General features: G+C 40.0%; 1 protein-coding gene across 1 annotated transcript in view; it reads right to left on the reverse strand.

Moving 5' to 3' along the window:
• Nucleotides 1-24,834, reverse strand: part of ARHGEF12 (Rho guanine nucleotide exchange factor 12) — a gene marked incomplete at both ends in the record, with an annotated part of 167,935 nt that overhangs the window by 17,837 nt on the left and 125,264 nt on the right. The window contains 12 exons of the mRNA XM_080715851.1: nt 321-396; nt 2,389-2,457; nt 5,571-5,671; nt 7,528-7,642; nt 9,451-9,576; nt 11,916-12,001; nt 14,411-14,557; nt 15,606-15,760; nt 17,052-17,087; nt 17,560-17,692; nt 22,795-23,007; nt 24,452-24,557. Coding sequence (XP_080571977.1) covers nt 321-396; nt 2,389-2,457; nt 5,571-5,671; nt 7,528-7,642; nt 9,451-9,576; nt 11,916-12,001; nt 14,411-14,557; nt 15,606-15,760; nt 17,052-17,087; nt 17,560-17,692; nt 22,795-23,007; nt 24,452-24,557 — 1,363 coding nt within the window. The remainder of the gene's footprint in view (nt 1-320; nt 397-2,388; nt 2,458-5,570; nt 5,672-7,527; nt 7,643-9,450; nt 9,577-11,915; nt 12,002-14,410; nt 14,558-15,605; nt 15,761-17,051; nt 17,088-17,559; nt 17,693-22,794; nt 23,008-24,451; nt 24,558-24,834) is intronic.

Here is a 24,834-nt window from a genome sequence, read left to right on the forward strand (position 1 = left end):
AATGTTCCCATGTTCCCTCAACATAAACAGTTTGAGAAGTATTGGTCTAACAAAAACTTACTCTTCTTAATACAAGAATGAATAGGACTGAATAAGGTCAAAGATTTCTGCTGCATTCCTAAATGAGTACTTAGCACACTTGGCATACAACAAAACAGCACAAGCAGATCTTCCACACTTATACACATGATACAAAACAGCACTGCTGACTGCAGCAAGTAAAAATTGTGAGTGACTCTTTCTTCCTTCCTTTGGCAAGAGTTTCTTATATTTTTCCTTTCTCCACTCTCCCCAAAACTGACAGACAGCATCAGACATACCAATAGTTTTGTCTCTATTCACTTTCCAAACCAATGGCCCTTCATGAATCATCTTCCTTTTTGTTAAATCCAAATTCTGCCAAAAAAGGATTATACACAAATTATTATCATTTGGGGGATATGATATTTTGTATAACTCAGTTTCTTTTCAAAACATTCTTAATATAGCAAATGCCATTTACATTGAACTTATTGCTATCATTGAAGATAGCAATAAGTTTAATCAATCTCAGGTTAAAGTAACCATATAAGCCGGACATGGTGGGGCACACTTGTAATCCCAGCATTCGGGAGGCTGAGACCAGAGGATTGCAGTTCGCAGATAGCCTCAGCTACTTAGTAAGGCCCTCTGCAACTTAGTGAGACCCTGTTTCAAATTAAAGAATAAAAAAAAAACAGGGCAGGGGGTATAGCTCAGAGGTCGGATGCCCCTGGGTTCCACCCCGACCTGCAAAAAAAAAAAAAAAAAAAAAAAAAAAAAACATATAAATTCTTCAAAAAGAAAAGAAAAGGCAGTGGAACATGGTGGGTTATGCTTGTAATCCCAGTACTTGGGAGGATCACAGGTTCATAGCCAGCCTCAGGTACATACTGAGGCCCTTCAACAACTTAGTGAGACTCTGTTTCAAAATTAAGAATAAAAGATAGGGCTGGGGGTATAACTTGGAGGTAGAATGCCCCTGGGTTCAATCTCCAGTACAAAAAAAAAAAAAAAAAAGCATCCCGCAGAAAAGCATTCAAGAATTTTACCCTTCAAATCTGACTCTAAGCCGGGTTTGGTGGCGCATGCTTGTAATCCCCACGCTTGGGAGGCAGAGATAGGAGGAACATGCAGGTTCGAAGCCAGCCACGCGCACTGGCTTAGAATACCCTGTTTCCAAATAAAAAATGTAAAAATAGGTCTGGGAGTATAGCCTGGAGGTAGAAGGGTTTCCAGGAACCCCAGTACCACCAAAAAAAAAAAAAAAAAAAAATCCGACTCTAAGCAGTTTATAAAACTGAGGTTGCAAGCACCTTGCCACCACATCCTCAGCTCCTCCCTTAACTGTAGCAACTGGATGGTGTGATGGAGATGAGTAAGCCCGTCTAATGGGGCTTCTCAGTTTCAAGGCTCTAATTCCAAACAATATTCTAAAAAATGGCATGCCCAGAAAAGCCCAAGAATGAGATGACATGGTAAGAAGATCATCCTTTAGCCTTGGAAGCTCTAGAAACATCTTATTCTGTAGAAGTTAAAGGGTAAGTATATTACCATGCCTTCTGATAAATGGTTACATATGACACAGAAGTTTATTTTAAACCATCAATAAAGAATTCTGCCCAAATTACTACATCATAAAATAGCATAAAGACTCAAATTCCTAAAAAGGTTATTACTTTCTTCTTCTTCTTCTTCTTTTTTTTTTTTTTTTTTTTTTTTGCAGTACTGGGGAGGGAACCCAGGGGCATTCTACCTCCAAGTTACATCCACAGCCCTATTTTTTCATTCTTTATTTTGAAATAGGGTCTCACTGAGTTGCAAAGGGCCTCACTAAGTAGCTGAGGCTGTCCGCGAATTGCAATCCTCCTGTCTCAGCCTCCCAAATGCTGGGATTACAAGCGTGCGCCACCACGCCCAGCTTAAAAAGGTTATTAGTACAGAAGCCCAGGTACAAAAAGTGGTAGTTAGTGAATACTCTACTATCATTTCTACAATGGTTTCAACTTTTATGGAAAACAACTTTCATGGGAAAAGAAGTTATCTTATTTTACTCAATGTTCTGATAAGTTCTTATAACAAATTATGTACAGAACACAATAAAATTAAATTTACTAATAACTCCTGTTCCTTTGTCTCCTGACAATTCCTGTTGTGGTTACACCTTTTCACAAAATATTACTGCAATGAAAGACAAAATCAATCTTTACCACAGATCAGAAACTTAAAAGGCAGAATTAAATTATAAGTACAAATAATCTATAACTAGAACTCCTTCTGGTGATGGGCATTCTCACTGAAATGTTAACTGCCTGCCAGGTCTTTAGTGCAGTTTATTTTACTTTTAATTATGACTAGACCATCTCTCACCCTGAGCTCTTCAACATTCGGGTATTCTGACAACTTCAGACTGGAGGTGTCAAGGCGACGCTGATAATCCTGAAAAATAGGATAGAGCGGAGGTTACTGCTTTGGTATCAGTGAGCTCCATGTCTGAACCAGATGGGCCTTCTGAACCTGCACTTCACTGAACTGTTGCAGAGGACATGACTGACGGTCACTCTAGACGCTGCTCCTTGGCTCTCCTGGCTCACTTCCTTCCTGGCTGTCCCTTCTTAGCCTCATTTTCAAACCCGCGGCCTCTACGTAGCTTATACTTACCTCCCGATATGTAAATTAAACACATAGTACAAAATTCAGGAGGGCATGTTAGGCAAATATAAAAAGTAGTCTTTCCACCCCTATTCTTTCACCCCCTCCTCCAGCCCCAATTTTTTCTAAAGTAGAAATCATCCTTTCCTGGATTACCCTTGAGGAAAATCTTACACAAATGGAATATATGTATACATAAATGTGTATGTTTATACATGCTGTGTGTTATGTGCATCCTTTTAAAACAAGATTTAGTAGTGTAATACATTCATATATGCATTCCTCCTGTCTCCCTTATCCAAATGGTACCTTAATACATTCATTTGTGTATTTCTCTGTGTGTGGGTAGGTGGGGTGTTATCTAATATATCTTGAAGATTGTTCCAACATTAGCAAATATAGAAAGAAGCCTCATTTTTACAATGACCACACAGTATTCAACTCTGCAAGTGAACTATAATTTAACTACACTCACTGATAGGTATTTAGGTTACTGCCAATCTTCTCTTAAAAAAAAAACTATGATATAGTAAAATGGCTTTAAACATAGGTCTTTGTACAGCTGTGTAGATATAGCTGTAGGATAAATTTCTAACAAAAACCATTGGATGGAAGGGTATGCCCATTTTCCTTAACATCATAACAACTTCCAAATCCACAGAAAAGTTTGAGTGTCTACTGAATACCCATGTACCTACCACCCACTCTGTACAATCAACATTTGGCATATTTGTTTTATTACCCATCTATCTACCCACTCATCTTTTTATCTGCACAGTCTATCTTACTTTTCAGCTACCATAAAACCAAGTGCACTTTACCTCTAAGTACTGTAGAATGTATATCATTAATTACAGTTTAATATCTGTATATAGCTTTTTAAAGTAAAATTTACACATAACAAAACACACAAACTTTAAGTGTATCTTTCCACAAATTTTGACAAATGTATATACCTATACAGCTCAAACTTGGATCAAGATATGAAGTATTAACTTCAGAAAGTTTCCTGTACTTCTTCCTAGGTAATCTCTATCTCTTTGTTTTTTGTGGCAAACATTTTTCTGATTTTTTTCCTATCACAAATTAGCCTCTTGGAAGTTCATCTAAACAGAATTCTATGTATGTATTCCTTTGTGTCTGGTTCTTTCAGTCAGCGTGTTAGTGAGATTCATTCCTTTTTATCACTGCTAGTACTCTGTTTTATGACTACATTTGGTTTATTTACTTTCCTCTTGATGAATTCTTGGGCTGTTTCCGGTATTTGGCTATTACAAATACAACTGCCATATACACTTTTATAAGCCTGTTTGTGAGCATATATCTTCATTTCTCCTAAGTAAATCACTACAACAGAATTTGGGGGTCAAAGAGTATAAGTAATGGCATGTATATTTTAATCTAGATAAATGTTGCCAAATTTCCCTCTGGGTTTTATCATTGTACACTCCAAATGATACATCTGAAAACACCTGCTTCACTACAGCCTCACCAACAGCTGTCATCACACGCAGTCCCTAAGAAACTGAAGCCATGTCAGTGAGTTTAATTAGCTTCTCTATGTTTGTAATCTTAGGCTTTTATGTTTAGCATAGTCTTCCTGGAGGTGGATCCATAAAGCACCTCTCCACCTGATGCCCCAGCTGAGCTCATCAATCCACACATCTGGGGTTCCTCCACCGCCCTGTCCATCCACGTCCGCAAGCCAGGAACCTGGGGACTGATCTTGACATCACCTCTGTCTAGTCCTTCTTAGAATCAGTCACCAAGCCTGCCAGGCTCACCTCCTGAATGTCCCTCCAGTCCGCGTCCCTCTCCAAGCCACCGCCACCTGCTGAAGGACTGAGGGCAGCATGCGCACTGCGTTCTCTCATCCAAGAGCTTCCCTCTCCACGCCACTCTCCACAGAGAAGCAGGAGCGATACTTGCACAGTGAAAGATGAACACCTTCACGGTCTTACTGCCTACGATAAACACCCACTGCTCTTGGAATAAAATCAGTCTTTGCACGGCCACAGTCCCCATATGCTTTGGCTCTGGCCTCCCTCCCGTTATACCACTCCAGCTGCTTTGCAGGCACAGTCCACACTAGCCTGAATGGCTGCTCCTCGCACAGACCAGGCTTCCTCTGCACACACCTCCAGCCTGCACCCTCCCACACTGCTCTGGCGCACTTCTGTTCTTCAGCACTGGACTCCTGTGCCAGTTCCTCAAGGAAGCTTTCTCTGAAAGCCAGCACCTAACTTCCCAGGCCTGGCCTGGCCCTGCTGTCAGCTACTCATGGCGTTCTGAAACTCGCCCACATGGCAGTTACAACAGCTAATACAAAACCCCTGCAGTACAATCTGGCATAGCCTCGAATGCCTTTCTATCCTGCTAAGGCACAAGCTCTGTAGGGACAGTCATGGGGCTCCCTGCCTCAAGCACTCTTCACCCTACACCCAGCACACAGTGTGTGTTCTACAGTATCTTTACATGAAGGGATGAAGGAGCACACAGGCAGCTAGAGATGAAAGCTTGAAAGTCAAACACAACTCTTGCAATTCTACCAAAATCAATCTGGATTTACATCCTATATGAACAGCTAGCAGATGTCCTACCCATCAATTCTATATAATAGTTCCAATTATTTCAGAGATTCCAGATACTAATTTGATATTCTTCCAATGCCATTCTGTATCTTCTTGCTTTCACTTTGTGTGTGTGTGTGTGTGTGTGTGTGTGTGTGTGTGTGTGTGTGTCTGGGAACTGGACCCAGGGTGTTCTACCACTGAGCTAGATGCCTAGCCCTTTTTATGTTGAGGCAGAGTCTCACTAAGTTGCCCAGGATAGCTTCCAATTTGTGATCCTCCTGCCTCAGCCTCCAGAGTAGCCACCATGCCCACTTGCTTTCCCTCTACCTGCTTGTCCTCTGCCTCCTTGACAGCCTGATTTACATAATTTAAGATCTGACGACAGCGATCTGCAGCTCTCTTCACCTTCTCTCGCTCTGCTGGCCATTCTAAATATAAGGAAGAAACCAGATGCAAATTGGAGAAAATTAGAAAAGGAAAACATATGTAACACCACTTCATTTTATTTCCACAGTTTCAATAACATACTAAGCCACTGAATATCTTTATGCCAGATTAAAACCTATGGCAGAGTCTCAATGCAGGAAGTATTTGGACAGGTAAGACTTCTGATGAGAATACTCTAAAACATAGATTCTCATCTTTAAAAAGAAATCACAGTATCAAACCCTAAATCCAGGAGTGACGCTTTACAAAGGTATGAGGACCATGATATTACATACTCTGAGGGAAAGGTCCCATTCACTTTGTAAGCTATGCAAATAAGACCCTCCTTCCCTCTGGAATATCACAGTTCAGACCTAGTAAGCAATACTGTTTTTAATAACACAACTCAAAAAAAAATTCCAAAACAATTTTCTTTTAATTTGTGATTATATAAAGTTGTGGTTAACTCATATATACAATCGAAAGAATACCAAAATCATAATATTTTAAATTGGAAACTTTTAAATAATAGTCCAGTTATATTGAGCAGTTATGCATTCAAATTCTTAAGTCACATGAAGCAGGAGTTTGGTTGCATGTAATTACTAATAAGAATTAGGTATAAAGGCTTAAAAACTCAATGGAGCAACTCACGTTTACTTCAAATTTCAAAACAGAAGAGGTAGAATTACATTGGCTTGGCTTAATAAAAGTACATATACAGATATAAAATATTTCTTCAACCCAATATAAGCCTTCTTCAAAGGTATTACCCCAAGGGGCAATACCCGCCCTTACTGGGTACAGGAACAAATGACCAATACAGAGAAAAATGGGAATTTGTCACTGCATCTTTGTTTGCTGGCTTAAAAAAGGTAGATTTTGGCTGGGTGTGGTGGTGCACGCTTGTAATCCCTGCGCTGGGGAGGCAGAGACAGAAGGATTGCGCAGGTTCGAAACCAGCTTTGCTGGCTTAGGAAACCCTGTTTCCAAATTTAAAAAAATATAAAAAATAGGTCTGGGAGTATAGCCCAGAGGTAGAAGGGTTTCCAGGAACTCCAGTATCTATCTATCTATCTATCTCTATCTCTCTCTCTCTCTCTCTCTCTCTCTCTCTCTCTCTCTCTCTCTCTCTCTCTCTCCCCCCCCCTCTCTCTCTCACTCACACACACACACACACACACACACACACACACACACACACACACATTTATAGAAAGGTGCTGAGGGACTTTTTTCTGAGAAGGATGTGGTAAGCAAAATAAGTTTGGGAACCTCTGTTAGAGGAAGGATGGCGAGCTTTTTCTGTAAGAGGTCACACCAAATGGCCCCTTTTGCAACTACTTAACTCTGGATCTATGTCAACAGATAACTGCAGCTCTGTTCTAGTAACATGTTACAAAAACAGGCAGTGAGTCAGATTTTGTTCCCAACTCTATGCTGGAACTACTAATGGAGCACACTAAACCCAACATGCCAAAGAAAGCTGGATTGTCTTTTATCAGAAAAGCTTATGCCAGGCATGGTGGGTGCTGCCTGTATCCCAGTACTTGGGAGCCTGAGACAGGAGGACTGTAGGTTCAAGTTCAGCCACAGCAACTTAGCAAGACCCTTAGCAACTAAATTAGACTGTCTCAAAATAAAATAAACAAAATGGATTGAGAGTGTAGCTTCAGTGTAGAATGCCCCTGTATTAACTTCCCAGTACCAAAAGAAGAAGGAGGAGAAGGAGGAGGAATAGGAGGAGAAATCTTGCATATTATTTGGAAATCCAATTCTAAGTACCAGGATGTTGTAAGAGATTATTTAGCAGAACATGCTCTTACGTGGGTTTTTAATTTCAATGGAAATGGTGTACCTGTATATTTGGCAATGTTATCCAAAAGAAGTGGATACTTCGTGAGCCTCTGCATCTGGGTGGGAATGATATCCTTTAGCTGAAGACGACGACACAGTGGATTACTCTCAGCATCCTGAAATGAAAGTGAAATGTGTGAATTTGTAATTTTTATTAGAATAATAATCATCTAACACTGCCCCATGTGTTCACCATGTTAAGTGCCTATAGCATTAAAGTTCTGGTTATCAAAGACATGAAAAATCCAAGACATATCACTGCCACTATGCTTCTGCTTTCTTGGGTAACCACATGCTGGGGGAAGGAAGCCTCTATCACTAAACCAATGGCTTCTGCTATGTGTTAAGAAGGACTGATAGACTCCATAATCAACTCTAAGAATCACCTTTTTGTGTTAAAAATCATTATTTTCACTTATTTAGGAAATGTAGGTACATTTTCCTCACTGGCATTCCTACTGCAATTTGGTTAACTAAGTCACTATCTGCCATTTCAAATAGGCACAATGCAGCACTGGTCTGGATATGCCAGCTCGTCTGTATCAGAAGTCTACAAACTTTTCAAGCTTTGTGGGCTAGTCTCTTTCACAACTACTGAACTTTTACTTTAGCACAAAAGCAGCCATTGACAATCCATACATAAGTGGATGTGGCTCTGTGTAAAATAAGAAAACAAAACTTTAAGATGGTTGTAGGATTCTCACCCTCTGGTAGAAATACTGTATGTAATCCCAACACAGGGAATCTATAGATATGTTATAGAATAGAATCTGTAAATATGTATGTTACTCCTATGATTAGTTTGCTATCAGTTGACTTTGAGTAAAAGATTGTCCTGGGTGGGCCTGACTTAATCAGAGGAGATTTTTAAAGAAATTGGGGTCACAGAGACACATTCCTACTGACCTGGAAGAGTGCAAACATTCACCTATGAACTTCCTCAGGGAGCATATGGCGGAGAGAGAGAATACCAGTTCCTAACCAACAACTACAGGGAAGTAAAGGACTTGAGTCACACATTCACAAGGAAATGAACTCTAACAACAAGCAGTGAGCTTAGAAGGATCCCCAAGTCTCTGGGGAGTAGAGCTCTAGCTGACACTTTAATTTCTGCCTGGTAAAACCCAGAAGAGAGGAGCCAGCTCAACTCACAGCCACACACCTAAACCACAAAAGCGGTGAGATGATTGAGTTAGGTAGCCACAGGATAGTCATTTGTCATACAGCAACAGAAAACAATACATTGTGTTCCAATAAAACTTTAATCAGAAAAACAGGCACTAGTCTGGGGGTGATCATCTCTTATCTACTCCAACAGGCAGGAGGCTGGGAGTGATCAACTCTTATCCATCCCAGGGAGTGTGGCTGCCACATCACCCTCCCAGAGTCTCTGGCTTCAACCATATTCACTTAATGGTGTTAATGGCTTGTTTTCTGATAATACAACCCCATGGCAATGTGGAGCTCTACAACAACTATTTCAATCCTGACACACATTACTTTTTCTTTTTCTTTTCTTTTTTTTTTTTTTTTGCGGTACTAGGGATGGAACCCAGGGGCATTCTACCTCTGAGCTACCCCAGCCCTATTTTTTTATTCTTTATTTTGAAACAGGGTCTCACTAAGTTGCGGAGGACCTCACTAAGTAGCTGAGGCTGTCTGCAAACCGTGATCCTTCTGTCTCAGCCTCCCAAATGCTGGGATTACAAGCGTGCGCCACCACGCCTAGCTGTGACACATATTTTTTTTATTATTCATAATTTCAAAGCCATTTTGATGCCTTCCAGTAATTAAAGTTATGGCTTTTAAAAATGTTAACAAAAATACAATCTTTATAAAAGACAGTCTAAGAATTCTTCGAGCTTATTCTATAATTGATAAAAACTTGCATTATTTTCTTTTTTACATAACTCACTCAACTCACTTGCACAAAAGTCTGGAATCGAGAATCCTTTTTTTGCCGAGACTTGATCATTTCCAGGGCGAAAGGCTGATTGCTGCAAAATGTAGCAGCAGCCTGTTTCAACTTCTCCTCTCCTGGCCCACTGAACTGTGGACCAAGAAAACAAGAGAGATGAGATAGTGAGCTCATATAAGGCCAGGAAGATCAAAGAAAACCACAGTCCTTTCAACATTCTAGTAAGTGCTCTCGCGTGGCAAGCACAGAACTATACAACTATTTATGGGGAGTGTCAATGGCTCCCCATGAAAAAGGTCTGACCCCAACACACCCAGACCAGACCTTTTCAGTTCCTATGTCTATGTCTTCTTGCTGGTCATTACTTTACCTTGTAGCCAACACCACTTCTACATTAGATAGAAAGGCTGATATTTGGAGAATGGAGACATAAAATGACTGGACACTGAGATTAAAATTTCAATCTCATAGACTCTGACACCTTTGCAAGAATGACTCGTCCACTCTTGTAGGAAGCAAATCCTTGAGATGCTGGCTTTCTATCCTACTCACTATAAAATACGCTATGACTAGGAACAGGGTGGAAATAAAATTAAATATTGTGCTTCACCTGTGCAGAGGATAGAGCTGGCATGGGGAAGACCCATGAGCCCATGAACCTCTTTTGTTAAAAATTATGCTTTTTGATAACATGTTTGTGAATTTGTTTGTATATGCTAGGATTTTAGTTTCTGATGAAACCCTTTTAGCTAAAAAATCAGACAGACAGGCTAGTCCATTTAGTTTTTCCTTGACTTCTTACAGATATAGTATATCGTCAAGAATATACTTCTTTTTACGTATCCTAAATAAAACTTTTTTGTCACACTCTGTTCACAGGTGTCTCCACTTCATTTTGCCATGTAGATTTATATCGTCTAGTAGAGTATGATGAGAACCAACTGTACTTTTCTATCTTATTAATGAGAAAATTCACTTGACAATAGGGGTTAAACAATATTTATAGGAGATGCAAATTAACCCCCTTAGGAATTAAGGTACAATATCTTATGTCCATATGCCCAGCAACCTTTTAATCCAAGTCTGACAGAGAAATAGATGCTGTATTCAATGGTATTATAAAAGAAAATGACAATCTCATAACATTTTCAGTTTTCTGTTTCATCTGAGCAGTGTGCTGTCAGGCCAACAGAACTCAGTTATAACTTTCATTACTACACTGAGATCAAGAAACTAGCTGAAGCCAGGGAGCAGAGGCGCCTGCCTGTCATCGCAGTGACTCAGGGAGCTGAGGCAGGAGGGCTGCCAAATTCAAGGTCAGCCTGGGCAATGCAGTAAGACCCTGTCTCGAGATGAAAAATAAGAGCCGGGAATGTGCCTCAGTTATCAGAAGAGCCTGAGTTAGGGAAGGGGGAAAGATGACCCACATTACAACAGAGTAGTAATAAAGTAAGCTAAATTTTTCAAAATAGTTAAATCTCCTTAATATCAATAATGCCAAAGTGGGCTCTGGATAGAAAATGCTTTGGAAAGTACAATAAAGGCAAGATGGAACCTGGATTATGACTTCTTGCTCCTGTTTTTTGAGTCAAGTGGTTAAAGAGAGAAATACTATTAGATTAATAGAATCCTGGCCATGGTCTTAGCACTACTGAAAGAAGTAAGATGAACAGTGTTTTAGTTAACTAACTTCCTTCCTTTTTTCGTGTGTGTGGTACTGGGAATTGAATCCAGGGTATTCTATAGCCCCAGCCTTTTTATTTTTTATTTGGATACAGAGTCTCACTAAGTTACCACATGTTGGTCTCATACTTGCAATCCTCCTGTCTTAGTCTCCCATGCAATAGGATTATAGGTACCTGCCACTGCACCCAGCTCCCAGAAGGTTTTCTATGTGTTCTAGCTTAAGTATCACTGGTACATACTTCCACAGGAACCTGCATTCTCCCCTTTATTATACACACCACATGAGCCCTGCAAGGGCAGGGACCATGTCTATTCTGATTGCCACAACACTGTCCATACAGAGTACAAAATAAAGACAGAATGTGAAAAGCAGCTGCTATAGTCTCTGAACTCTTATATTACAAATGATATTGTGTATTTTTCACTTTTCTACTATTGTGATGGCAGTTCTGGATCTATAATAATACTTTATAGTACTGTTCTAAGATTCAGATGACAGAAGATGGCTAAATTCTGTAGTATCACTTATGCTATTTTCATAAAGATCTATTTTACTCTCTATTCTTTAAAAGGACTAGTATCTTTATAACAATAGAACAGATCATTTAGTTTGAATGAATACTAATTAGAACACAATAGTCAAGAGAATGTATAACCTGGTCCCTTTTCAGCTTTACATTAACTTTGCCAATGGATGAGTTTGCTATTTGGAAAGGCATGTTACTTATCCTGAAATCTAATCAAATGTTTATAAAATATTGGAAAGGAAGAACAATTTTTCTTACCCAGGTCAGCAAATCTTCCCCAATATGATCAATAACAGAGGTCTCATTCCTTTTTCGAACAGCTTTCATTTGCTCATTCAACCCAACTAAAGACATATGAATAATGCACTTATTTTAGACAAAATTATCGATAGTACTAAGTAGAAAAATTTCCAATTTCAGAGTAACATAGCCTCTTCTAATCTCCTTAAATATAAATCTAGGTACATACTATATATCTTTAATAACATAAGCTCTACCTGAAAAACAGGTGCTAAAGAATCTGACTTTTTTTTTTTTTTTTTGCGGGTCTGGGGATGGAACCCAGGGGCATTTGACCTCCGAGCTACACCCCCTGCCCTATTTTTTATTCTTTATTTTGAAATCGGGTCTCACTGAGTTGTAGAGGGCCTCACTAAGTAGCTGAGGCTGTCTGCGAACCGCAATCCTCTGGTCTCAGCCTGCCGAATGCTGGGATTACAAGCGTGCACCACCATGCCCGGCTAGAATCTGACATTTTAAAAAACTAGTACATATGGTGTTCTGTATCAAAATATGCACTTAACCTTAAGAACTACGCCCAGAAAGAACTTAAAAGTAAACAGTACATAGCCAGTCATAGTGGCATATGACTGTAATCCCAGTACTTGGGAGGCTGAGATAGGAGGATTGCAGGTTCCAAGCCAGCTTCAGCAACTTAATGAGACTCTCAGCAACTGAAGAGAGATGCTATTTAAAAAAAAAAAGAAGAAGAAGAAGCTGGATATGGTGGGGGTGGTGTACTCTTGTAATCCCAGTACTTGGGAGGCTGAGACAGAAGGAACGCAGGTTCGAGGCAGCCTCAGCAAGTAGTGAGACTCTCATGAATCTAGTGAGGCCCTGTTTTAAAATAAAAATTTTAAAAAGGGCTGAGTATATAGCTCAGAGGTAGAATGCTTCTGGGTTCAATCTCTAGTACCAGTACCACCACCACCAAATAAATAAATAAATAAAAGCAAACAGTCTAGGTGATTCTGCTCACTTCCTCTCAAAATGTGCATGTTACCAGGCAACAGATGAAATGAGGCCTAAACTTAGCACTGCATGCTGGTGAAACCCAAGGCTACCCACAAATCTGTAAAGACCATCAGTGTAGTTGTTTAGTGGTGGTGGTACCTTTAACAAAGAGAGATTGAAAATTAAGCCAGGCGTGGTGGTGCATACTTGTAATCCCCACACTTGGGAGGTGGAGACAGGAGGATAGTACAGGTTCGAAGCCCCTCGCTGGCTTAAGAGACCCAGTTTCCAAATAAAAAGTATAAAATAGGTCTGGGAGTATAGCCCGGAGGTAGAAGGGCTTCCAGGAACCCCAGTACTACCCCCCAAAAAAGAAAATTAAGGGTCATAAATGACAAACTACAAAGAGATGAACATACTACTACTATCTACAAATGTAGATAACTCAACCAGGGAATGCCACTAGGTTGAACTTTTTATTTTTTTGTGTGTGGTACTGGGGATGGAACCCAGGGGTATTCTACCTCTGAGCTATATTCCCTGCCCTATTTTATATTCTGAAACAGGGTCTCAGTGAGTTGCAAAGGGCCTAAGTAGCTGAGGTTGTTTATGAACTGTGATCCTCCTGTCTCAGCCTCCTGAATGCTGGGGTTATAAGCATGCACCACCAGGTCTAGCTGAACTTTTGTATATCTACAAAATGTGTGCCAAGAAACAAAACAATTCCTGGTAATTATCCCACCACCACTGGATATATACTGTATCATTACTGTTTATAAAACACATTCACAAGTATATTATTACATAGGACACATATTTTTAAAACCATTTATACTATAATTGACAGGAGATTTCAAGGGTATTTTAACTATGTTTTTTCAGCTTAAGTACTGACTATAGACATTAAGTCCCAAGCCGGGCGTGGTGGCGCACGCTTGTAATCCCCGCGCTTGGGAGGCAGAGACAGGAGAATCGTGCAAGTTCGAAGCCAGCCGCACGCGCTGGCTTTGGAGACCCTGTTTCCAAATAAAAAATATAAAAATAGGTCTGGGAGTGTAGCCCGGAGGTAGAAGGGGTTCCAGGAACCCCAGTACCACCAAAGGAAGAAAAAAAAAGTTAACTGTGGGGAAAAATTTAGTAAAAAATCTCATCTCTTTTTTTTTTCTCTCTTTTGGCAATACTAGGGATTGAACATAGGGGCATTCTACCTCTGAGCTACACCCCAGTCCTATTTTTTATTCTTTATTTTGAAACAGGGTCTCACTAAGTTGCAGAGGGCCTCACTAAGTAGTTGAGGCTCCTCTTGTCTCAGCCTCCCAAATGCTGGGACTACAAGCCTGAGTCACCACATCCGGCTTCTCATCATTTCTTTATTTATATTATGTACCTCATATAATTTCAGGAATACTAACACAGATACATTTATAAAATTATATGAAGGCACAGAGGTGCTTTAATATATTCACAATCTTTTCTGTATTGAGACTGTAGGGACAAAGATCAGAGCTCATTTATCTTACCATGAAGTTGAAGAATGTCTTCCAAGTTTGAAAAAATTTTCCGTAGTTCTGAAGGTGACAAAATTCCTTCTCTGGACACTCGCTGGTAGAACACTTGATCAAGAACCTTCAGTGTTCGGACATGAGCTCTCTCGGTGTAGAATAATTCTAAGCAACAACAAAAGGAAGAAAGAGGAAGGGAGGGAGGGAGGAAGGAAGGAGAGAAAGAAGGAAGGTAGGAGGAAGGGAAGGAAGAAAGAAGGGGAGGGGAGGGAGGAAGAAAGGAGATATGAAATGTTGCTTGACTTAGAACAATTCCCTGGGGCTAAACACATTCTTTCAGTTGGAATTAGGTAGCGAGTATATTAATAAGTTATTTAGTATTTAAAAAGGATAGGATATCCTGAAGTCATTTTGGTTCCATGAAATTCTCCTACATAGTAGCTCTGAGTTAAACAATGACAAATTTAAAATATCATTCAAAGCTATTTTGTACTTACAAATTAACAGTGTACCCTGATTCATTTGTTTATAATACCTACTTAACACAACCACAACATTAAAAAACTGAAAGCCCCAATACCATATAGTCTTTAAACTTAAGCCCTCTTCAGAAATAATAGTACTTTTGGTTATCTAATTTACCTATAAACTCTCATTTTGGAGCTAAACTGTAATTACACTAGTTCACAATGTTTCAGCGACAGAGAGGCTCTTTATTCAAATCAAACCCCAGGGATAGAGGAAGGTACAGCATCCATACCATACATATATCAGTCACATACATGCTCAAGTAACTAAGCCTTGCACGAAGGTACTAGAAAATAAGGATCCTGGTTTTCCCCTACGATGTATGGGCTATATACTCTTGATTAACTCAACTCATCTCCTTGGGCTTTCACTTCCCCTTTATAATCTATGCATAAAAAATAACAACCTGAAAGTAAAGTGGGGGGTGTCTCAATGATTTTTCAACTTAGAGATTTATAATGTTATAGATCTTAAATCTCTTAAACACCCTTTTCTTTAAAGTTATCAGCAAGAATCATAGTATCATTTTCAGTTTTGAGTTGAAGCATTCAAGATCATCTAATTTAATTGTCTTTGTTTCAAACAAAATGTGAAGAGAAACTGAAGCATGCTTCAGGGCTCAGGGGTTTGCTTTGCTTTGATAAAACTCAACATGTATGAGTGACAATAAATGGACTCAACTCACCATTAATCACCTCTTGCCTTTTGATCTCACAAGGTTTTAGTCCCAGCAATACTTCTCGACTCACAAGTTGCTGCCAATTGGGCGGATCCGTCTCTAGGTCGTTTTCAAACTGTTCATCCTCACTTTGACTTTCTCCAAAAGCTACACTGTCAAATCTAATGAAGAAAAACAATGAATTCTCTCAAAGGGCTTCAAATAGACAACGGGAAGCCATACAAATAAATATTACCATTAATCAGCCATATTTCTGCATCTGATATATTAATACATCCTGAAACAATCTCATCTTCTATAAAAGTTTAGAGATCATATATATATATGTGTATGTATGTGTGTGTGTGTGTGTGTGTGTGTGTGTGTGTGTATATATATATATATATTTTTTTTAATGGTTTGTCTTTATTAAGAACTTTATTTAGCCAGGCATAGTGGCACATGCCTGTAATCCTGGTACCTGGGAGGCTGAGACAGGATTGTAAGTTTGAGGACAGCCTCACCAATGTGTGAGAGTCTATTTCAAAACAAAAAATAAAAATAAAAAATAAAAAAAGTTTGGAGATGTAGCTTGAAGGTAGAATGCCTCTGGGTTCAATCCCCAGTACCACTACACACAGATACATGGAAAAAAAAAAAAAAAAGAATTCAACAGATCTCTGGACAGTTCTTCTTTTCCTTTATTTTATTTTATTTTTTGGTGGTACTGGGGTTCCTGGAAACCCTTCTACCTCCGGGTTACATTCCCAGACCTATTTATATATTTTTTTAATTTGGAAACAGGGTCTCCCAAGCCAGCACTGCTGGCTTGAAACCTGCGCGATCCTCCAGTCTCCGCCTCCCAAGCTTGGGGGTTATAAGCGTGAACCACCATGCCCAGCTCTTCTTTGCCTTTCAAACTGGGACTTCAGCGGGTAGGGTGACACATGCAAGCATGTAATTCCAGTACTTGGGAAGCTGAGACAAAAGGATCAAAGATTCAAGGCCAGCCGGAGGCCCTAAGGAACTTAGTGAGACCCTGTTTCAAAATAAAAATAAGGCCGGGTGTGGTGACGCACACTTGTAATCCCATAATTGAGGATGGAGGTTCAAGGAGCGTCAGCTACTTAGCGAGGCCCCTCACAACTCAGTGAGACCCTGTTTCAAAAAAATATAAAGACTAAAAAATATAGGACTGGGGGTGTAGATTGGATGGAGCCCCTGGGTTCCATCCTCAGTACTAAAAAAAAAAAAAGGTTGATGATACAGTTCAGAGGTAGAATGCCCCAATACCCCCAATACCATTCACATACACCGAAAAAAAAAAAAAAAAAAAGAAAGAAAGAAAGAAAGAAAAGGAAGAAAAAAGAAAGAAGGAAGAGAAGGGAGAGGGGGAAAAAAAGATTGGGACTTAAGAGAAAAAGCTCTATTTCCAAATTGTGTTTTACTGAAAGCTACTTAAGATTTACTTACTTTCGAAAGGGCTTTGGTGTCCCATGTTCAGGCAACCTAAAACAACGGAGAATAAAGAATCATCATGAAAACAAAATGGAGATCAGTAAGTTTATATTAGCCAGGCGAGGTAGTACATGGTTGTAATCCCAGTACTTGAGAGGCTAAGACAGGAGGATCACGGGTTCGCAGCCAGCCTCATCTAATTAGTGAGGCCTCTGCAACTTAGTGAGACCTAGTTTCAAATTAAAGAATAAAAAATAGTGTTGGAGGTATAGCTTGGAGGTAAAAGCCCCTGGATTCCATCCCCAGTCCCGGAAAAATAAAAAAAAATTAGAAGTTTATACTTAAGATACTCAAAACTGGGTTCAAACTCCAGTGGCTGAATAAACAATTCTCCCAAATATTTGTACCAATCTAATATACTAGTTCTTTCAAAACATTATGTAGGGGACAATGCTATAATGTGTATAAATAGAATATAATTTCAAAAACTTTAAGCAGTGCCTCTCAGGTCTCACTGAATCACCTTTCTACTTCGCATTCTTCCTCTTGAACTTGGTCTAATGGAGGAGGCGCGAAATCAAAGATGGTGTTGGGCATTCGAGGTGCACCATCCAAGAAGTCTCCAGGTGTTGGTGTTTCCACAACTTGCTTTGATCCTGAAAAGAAAAAAGCCAGACATTCAAAAAGTGTTAATACTCAATAAAGTCACTGATTACCAAAAGAAAAAATTAAGTCCCCAGAAAATCTTCAATGTAATGCACAGCCACATTATTTAAATATATGCAGTTTAGCTAGAACAAAACTTTAATACATAAAACTTCCAAATGTACTGAAAATTAAATAGAAAAATCATTTTTAAAGCAGTTTCTTAAAACGCAATATAAGATATGGCAACAATTCAGTTCAAAAGATAAGTGTATGGTCTGCCTCCCAAGCACGGGGATTACAAGCGTGCACCACCACGCCCGGCCCTACCTTATCTTTTTATACTTCCAGTATTACCTCTGTTTTCAAATGTTAGTTATGGCAGTCCACCTCCAAATGATAAACTCTAAGCTCTTGATTTGTCATCTTTAGGTGACATCTATGTCTTTCTCCTCTGAGGAATTTACTTCTGCTTCTGACCTTTACTTTCCCCCTGTGCTCAATAGTTATATTATTGCTAGCTAGACTGTTGGTTATTACCTAAATGTAAGTGTCCTTATTTTCGTTCTGTTACTATCTCAATTCTCTGTCAGATCAGCAAGTCAGTGTCCACATCCTTCCCTCTAAATGAGACTCTTTCTTTCTACATTGCATTTCTCATTTTCATTTGTATCTTTAAGAGAAGCCACAACAAAATACCTTATGCTTTGCATAGTAAGAAGATTGTAAACATCTGAAAACTAATAAAATGTGCCTCCACTGCTATAATATGCATGTTGTCATACACAATCAACACCAGACATACACATGCTCTCCTTCCAGGTGATAAGATGAGCTAGTTGGGAGTGTGTCTTCTTTTCTACTGGTCCAATGATGTAACAAGTCTCACACTCCATCAACTGCTTTAATATCAGGCCATTTGTTTTACTTCATGTTTAAGACTTACTTTCTTGAAGAACTCTTTTTATAGTATTTCTAATGCTGTTTGCCCCCACCCCAGTACTGGGGATTAAACCCAGGGGCATTCTACTTCTGAGCTACATCCCCAGTCTTATTTTTTTTTATTTTTTATTTTGAAACAGCATCTCATTAAGTTGCAGAGAGCTTCACTAAGTAGCTGAGGCTGGCCGCAAACCTGGGATCCTCTCGTCTCAGCCTCCCAAGTGCTGGGATTACAAGTGTATGCCACCATGCATAACTCTCTAAATGCTTTTATTTTTGCCAAAGTTATATAATTGTGTTGAGTCTCGAATATTTTCACCTGCTATCTCATGCTATCAGCTACTCCTAAACTCCCCATTTTTTATTTCCTTGGCCTGCTTGAATTCCAATCTGGAGCAGTGGGTCCCTTGGTCTGTGACATAATCATCATCCTAAAACTACCCTTTGCATCTTGGTCTGCTGTGGCTGATTCCTGGATCCCAGGAGATTTTTTCATAATTTTTCTCTCATTTTCCTGGAGGACATCTTCTCAAATAATATTTAGTGAAAAGATGAGTTTTGTTCAAACTCTGGATTCCTGCATATCTGGGAATAACTTTGTGCCACTGTGTAATATACCTCGGTGTGATATATCTGGCATTATATATTATCTTAGGTCTTAACTCCAATGTTCAAATTTTGTTCATGTTTAAGGATGAAAGACTTAAACTACTGAGTTGGCTTCTTCATATTTGATGAACAGTTTAAGTAGATACACAATTGAAAGTCAAAACCATTTTCTTTCAGAAAGTTGAAGGCACTGCTCTTTTGAATTCCCACATTCAGTGTTAGAATGAGCAACGGGAAACACCATAATCCCCATTTTCAGCATTTATTCATGGTACCAACATGTTCAAGGACATTATCAGGTATGTGTCTTAACCATTCATCATATAATCATGCACCACATAAAAACACTTCAGTCAACAATTGACCACGTATATGATGGTGGCCCCTAAGATTGTACGCTCTAAAGATGTCCTTTATGACATAAGTTGTTGCAGGTACATCATAAAATACACACAACGTAAACCTGCCTATCAACGCACTTCACAGACCGTCTTCCCATTGTTGGGGTGGCACATGACTGTACTGGTTCTCAGTGAGCCCTTTTTATGTGAAAGTGTGCGTGCTTCTCAACTTGGGGAAACTTTTTCCTACTGTTTCTCTACTTCTCCATGTTCTCTGTTGACTTTCTGTGAAAGAGACAGATGTTAGACTTCTGGAGTAGTTCTCTATATACTTCTTTTCTCTCAAATTACTACCTTTTGGTATTTCTTATATGCATTCTAAAATAGTTATTTTTAATTTTAGGGGCTTTTCTCATTTAAATATTGGCAGTTGTGGTGATTTGCAAATAGGTCCACACATTTTTTGATTGTCCTCTCTTCAGGATGAATCCTGATTCCTCTCTCCTGGAATATGGGCTGGATTCAGTGACTTGCTTCCAACTTGCAGAAGTGGTGGTGCAGTGACATTTCCCAGGAATTTTAGGTATGAAGGCTAAGCCTCCAAAGACAATGAGCTTTCTGCTTGTCCTCTCTTTTGGATAACTCTGAGAAAGTTACTACCATGTCAGGAGCGCTCATAAAGCTCTTTGGAAAAGTCCATGTGGCAAGAAGCTGATGTGTTGAGGAGTGGATCCCCTATCTTCTGAGAGACCCAAAACCAGAACCACCGCTAGGCTTCCGTCAGGTTCTTCACTCACTGAGGTGAGAAAATAAATTGTGTGTGTGTGTGTGTGTGTGTGTGTGTGTGTGTGTGTCCGTCCATTAAGCTCTGGAATAATGTATCAAACAGCAATTAATGACTAATACTTATTATACTGTATTTAGTAATATCAAAAGTGTTTTTGTCTCTGAATACTTTTTGTAGACCTGATTCTTGCTTCAGTGTCCCCACATATGCTATCTAATTTAGAGGTATTGTTTAAACTTCTGGCCTATTAACAAAAATTAACTCTTTCTTAAAGGAGAAGTTTTTCTATTGATTTTGTATTCACTCTTTGTGCCACTGTGTAATATACCTCGGTGTGATATATCTGGCATTATATATTATCTTAGGTCTTAACTCCAATGTTCAAATTTTGTTCATGTTTAAGGATGAAAGACTGAGCTACTGAGTTGGCTTTCTTTGGCTGCTGTATGGAAATACTTTGTTCTGTACAAGAACTCTCTGAGCAGGGTGGGTCCCTGGCATCAGACTCTACGTTCCCAAATGTTAGAACTTCAGGGCATCATCTCCACAAAGAACTTAACTCTCCCTACAAAAGTCATCTAATTTCTCTAAAAAGATGCACACGGGTTTTGTTTTGATTACAGATATTCAACTCTTTTATCATTTTAAGGTCTTTTTAATCCCTTTCTCTTCTTTTTTGGGGAAGGGGGATTGGATCCAGGGGTATTCATTCTACTTCAGAGCTACACTCCCAGTCTTTTTTATTTTTTATTCTAAAACAGGATCTTGCTAAGTTGCTGAGGGCCTTGCTAAATTATTGAGGCTGGTCTTGAACCTGGCAACCCTCCTGTCTCAGTCTCCTAAGTACTCAGATTGCAACTGTGCACCATCATACCTGGCTTCTATGCTTTTTTGTTATCCCTTACTTACCTTATTTTTATTTCAGTGAGTCATGAAACATCCAATGCCATGAAACATCAACCTGACATCTTCAGAATCTGTATCTGACAAGATTCCCTGACAGTTCACCAAATGCCACCCCTATTGTCTTGCCCTAAATAGAAATCCGCCTGCCTCAGGGGTATTGCCTCTTCTGCCACAAGAAGCCTCTCAAACAGAAACTGATGGTGCTGTCTTACCCTGTGTACTTCAGGTGGAAATTTGATGAGTCACCCTCTCATTGTATAACTTTGTTTTTTTTTTTTTTTTTTTTTTTTTTGTGTGTGTGTGTGTGTGGTACTAGAGGCATTCTAGATCCTGTGAGAACACAGGATCTCACTAAGTTGCTGAGGGCCTTGCTAAGTAGATGAGGCTGGCCTTGAACCTGCAACCCTCCTGTCTCAGCCTGGGATTACAGGCGTGCGCCACTGGGCCCAGTTCCATGTATGATTCTTAGATTGTGATCTTGCTCCTTATAAAATAATTTGCTCAACTGCAGTTCTCACTCTCTGGACATAATTACATGTCCCTCCTCACTATGATCATCTAATAACAAAATGTTTGGCCCTGGCTCAAACTTTTCTCCCTGCTCAGATCAAACCAGGTGACTTCAAAACGCATGAATCAGCCTACTCACAGGCCTAGCCTCTTGCATCCTATGCTCTGCATCCCTGGTAACCTGCTCCATACTGCCCTTCCTGGCCAATCCTATACCTTGTCCTTTATCACGCATCACCACAGCTGAACCCCTGAGAAACTACTAGTGCAGACAGGCACTCTTTTTCAAAAACAACAACAACAACAACACAGAAACAACAAAAAACCCATGACACTCAGTTGCTTAATACACCCACCACAAGTATAAATATGTAAGGTACCAAGTTTTTCCCCTACTTATCTACAACATTACCCAATCTCCTCACTGTCTCACTAGGACCGCACTCTCAGCAAGTAACCTTGCCTTTGTATATACACTGCCCTTCATCTCCTACCTCCTTATAAACTGTCGTTCTACTGATTACACAGTTTCTTTTCCACATAGTCAACTTCTTCTCTCTGCTGGCTTCCCAACTTTTAAAAAAAATCTCTGAGGCCTCAGATTTTTAAAAGCGTTCTGTACACCCTTCATTTCTGCCTCTCACTTCTGACTGGCTCCTTTATGTCTTCTTATTCCTTTTTTCTTTGATTTGGCAAGGTCTTTAGTTGTCACTTGTGTGACACTCTCACCTACGCAGCCAAGCAGCCAGGGGACAGCATTGAGTATCATTACTGTATGTTGACATTTGGTGAAAACTAATGCCTGACAGAGAGCTCAGTCAATGTTTTTTGGATGGATGAGAACTATGAGTTATCATTCAACATAGATTTGTCATGGGTTATAGAATATCAAAATGTTAAAATTAAATTAAACTGGAATTCAGTTCTGTTTAAAACACTGCCTCTCTACTGTTGAGTTAGTGCATCTGTTTGAAGTCTTGATCCTTAGTGAAGCTCAAATGTACATAGCATGGCTCACCCACATCACTCTCTTTCACACCCTCCTGGGAAGCTGTGGCTCCCGCAGCCACCGAGGACATGGAATTGGCAGGCAGGTATCCAACATCTGTTCCTTCATTTGCTAACGCACTCTGGCGCAACTTAGCAGAGTCCTGAGGTTCAGGACTCACAGACGAAGGTGTTGATAAGTGTTTAGGGTGGCGTGGCTTCTGCAGTTCCATCGCCCTGCCAACTGAACAGGAAAGAATGGTTAACGATCTGTGTTATAAAGTAGCTTTTTTTAAAAAAGAGATGCTGTAAAAATATCTGAAAACATCCCTGGAACATGGTGAGCTCTAGAACACTAATAAATGAACTTCAGAGAGCAAGAAATAAAGAAAGGAGCGGGGAGGCAGAGAAGGTGGGCAAAGAGAGAAGGGCAAGTAGGGGAGGGAGATGAAGAAAGGATGAAAAAAGAGGGAAGGAAAAGACGAAAGACTAGGGCAAGGGACTCAGAGGAGGCAGAGGATCAAGAAAAGGAGTTGCAAGGAGCTGTGGAATAGGAATGCTGGGTCAGAGCAGAGAGACAGAGCTGTTTCATTTGTAAGAAGGGAGATGAAACCTGTGGCCTCCATGTGTGCTTGGCAAGCCCCACTCCACTCTGTCTCAACACTTCATTCCACGATCTCTCCCTGCTTACTTCAGCCACCATGAGAAGCTGCCTGCATGCACAGTCACAGAACACAGCACTCATCCTCACAAGGCTTTGTAGACCTCAAATCGAACCATCTTCCCAAATCTATAAAACTCGCTCTGTATCCCCTAGAAGTCATGTTCAGCATCTGTGCGATCCTCTACCTTCTCAACCTCCTCTCTGAAGGTTTCCTCCACCCTTCTCAGTCCTTCTCAGTCCAGACACAGCTGGCCTGTGAGCGAGGATACTTGGTCCTGCGGTTTCACAACTCATTCCTGCCCAGCTGCCAGGATCTGAGAGCCTGGTTCTGTCTGAAGTGAGAGGCCTCACATGGACCTGGTAGCCCTTCCCACAGGACTACTGTCCCTTTTCTCCTGCACCTTGATAGCAGGCTGATCTCTCTCTCTACTGGGCTGTGAATAGAGAGAGATCTGAAAACAAAACACAGTGGAGAGATGGAGAAATAGAGAAAATGTGGAGAGAGTAGATGATATGTGTACAAAGAGATTACACAAAGTACAGCAGACTCTACCCTAAATTAACAAACACAAATTAACTGGGCATGATGGCACACATTTGTAATCCCAATACTTAGGAGGCTGAGACAGGAGGATCGCAGGTTTGCGGACAGCCTCAGCTACTTAGTGAGGCCCTCTACAACTTAGTAAGACCTTGTTTCAAAATAAAGAATAAAAAATAGGGCTGGGGTTGTAGCTCAGAGGTAAAATGCCCCTGGGTTCCATCTCTAGTTCTGCAAAAAAATAAATAAATAAAATAAAAAAATAAAAAAACAGCTTAAATGCAAACAGAAGACTTAAAGAATTGCTACCCGGATATCTGATAGAATACTGCCATTTAAGAAAGTGTTTTGGACAGTTATATAGCAATACAGGGAAAGTAAGTTCAGAAATAGCCATGATGGGGAATAAGGCACCCTGGAAACTGAGTGTCATCAGCTCAAGACGCCATCCCACAGCACCCAGCAAGCCTGGAGTCAACCCACTTGCGCTATTGTCATGGCGACTTGGTCTCCGTGGGGGTCCCAGGATGCTAGGGAATCCTCTCCGCTTCCCTTTTTCTTCGCCTTCTCTATCTTTCTTCATACTTTGCTAGAGTTGAGGCACAATCAAAGAAATGAGCAATATGTAACAGGTTTCTTTTGCTGCTTTCAAACACAGAAATACAATTCTAATGGTTAGTTGAAAGGAACTGGCTAAATGTCAATGAAAAATGTGTTTCAAACATATACACAGCACTTGTCTGAAGCTGGCACACTGCAATGAGGACACCTCAAACTCAGGATGCCTTTTCAAACCTAGCAGAGATGATACTTTTGGAAAATAAAAGGGCAGTTTTACCAGGAAGTTACTAACCATAAATTTACAT

This window comes from Muscardinus avellanarius, assembly GCF_963383645.1.
Source record: "Muscardinus avellanarius genome assembly, chromosome: 1".
In the NCBI taxonomy this organism is placed as follows: Eukaryota; Metazoa; Chordata; class Mammalia; order Rodentia; family Gliridae; genus Muscardinus; species Muscardinus avellanarius.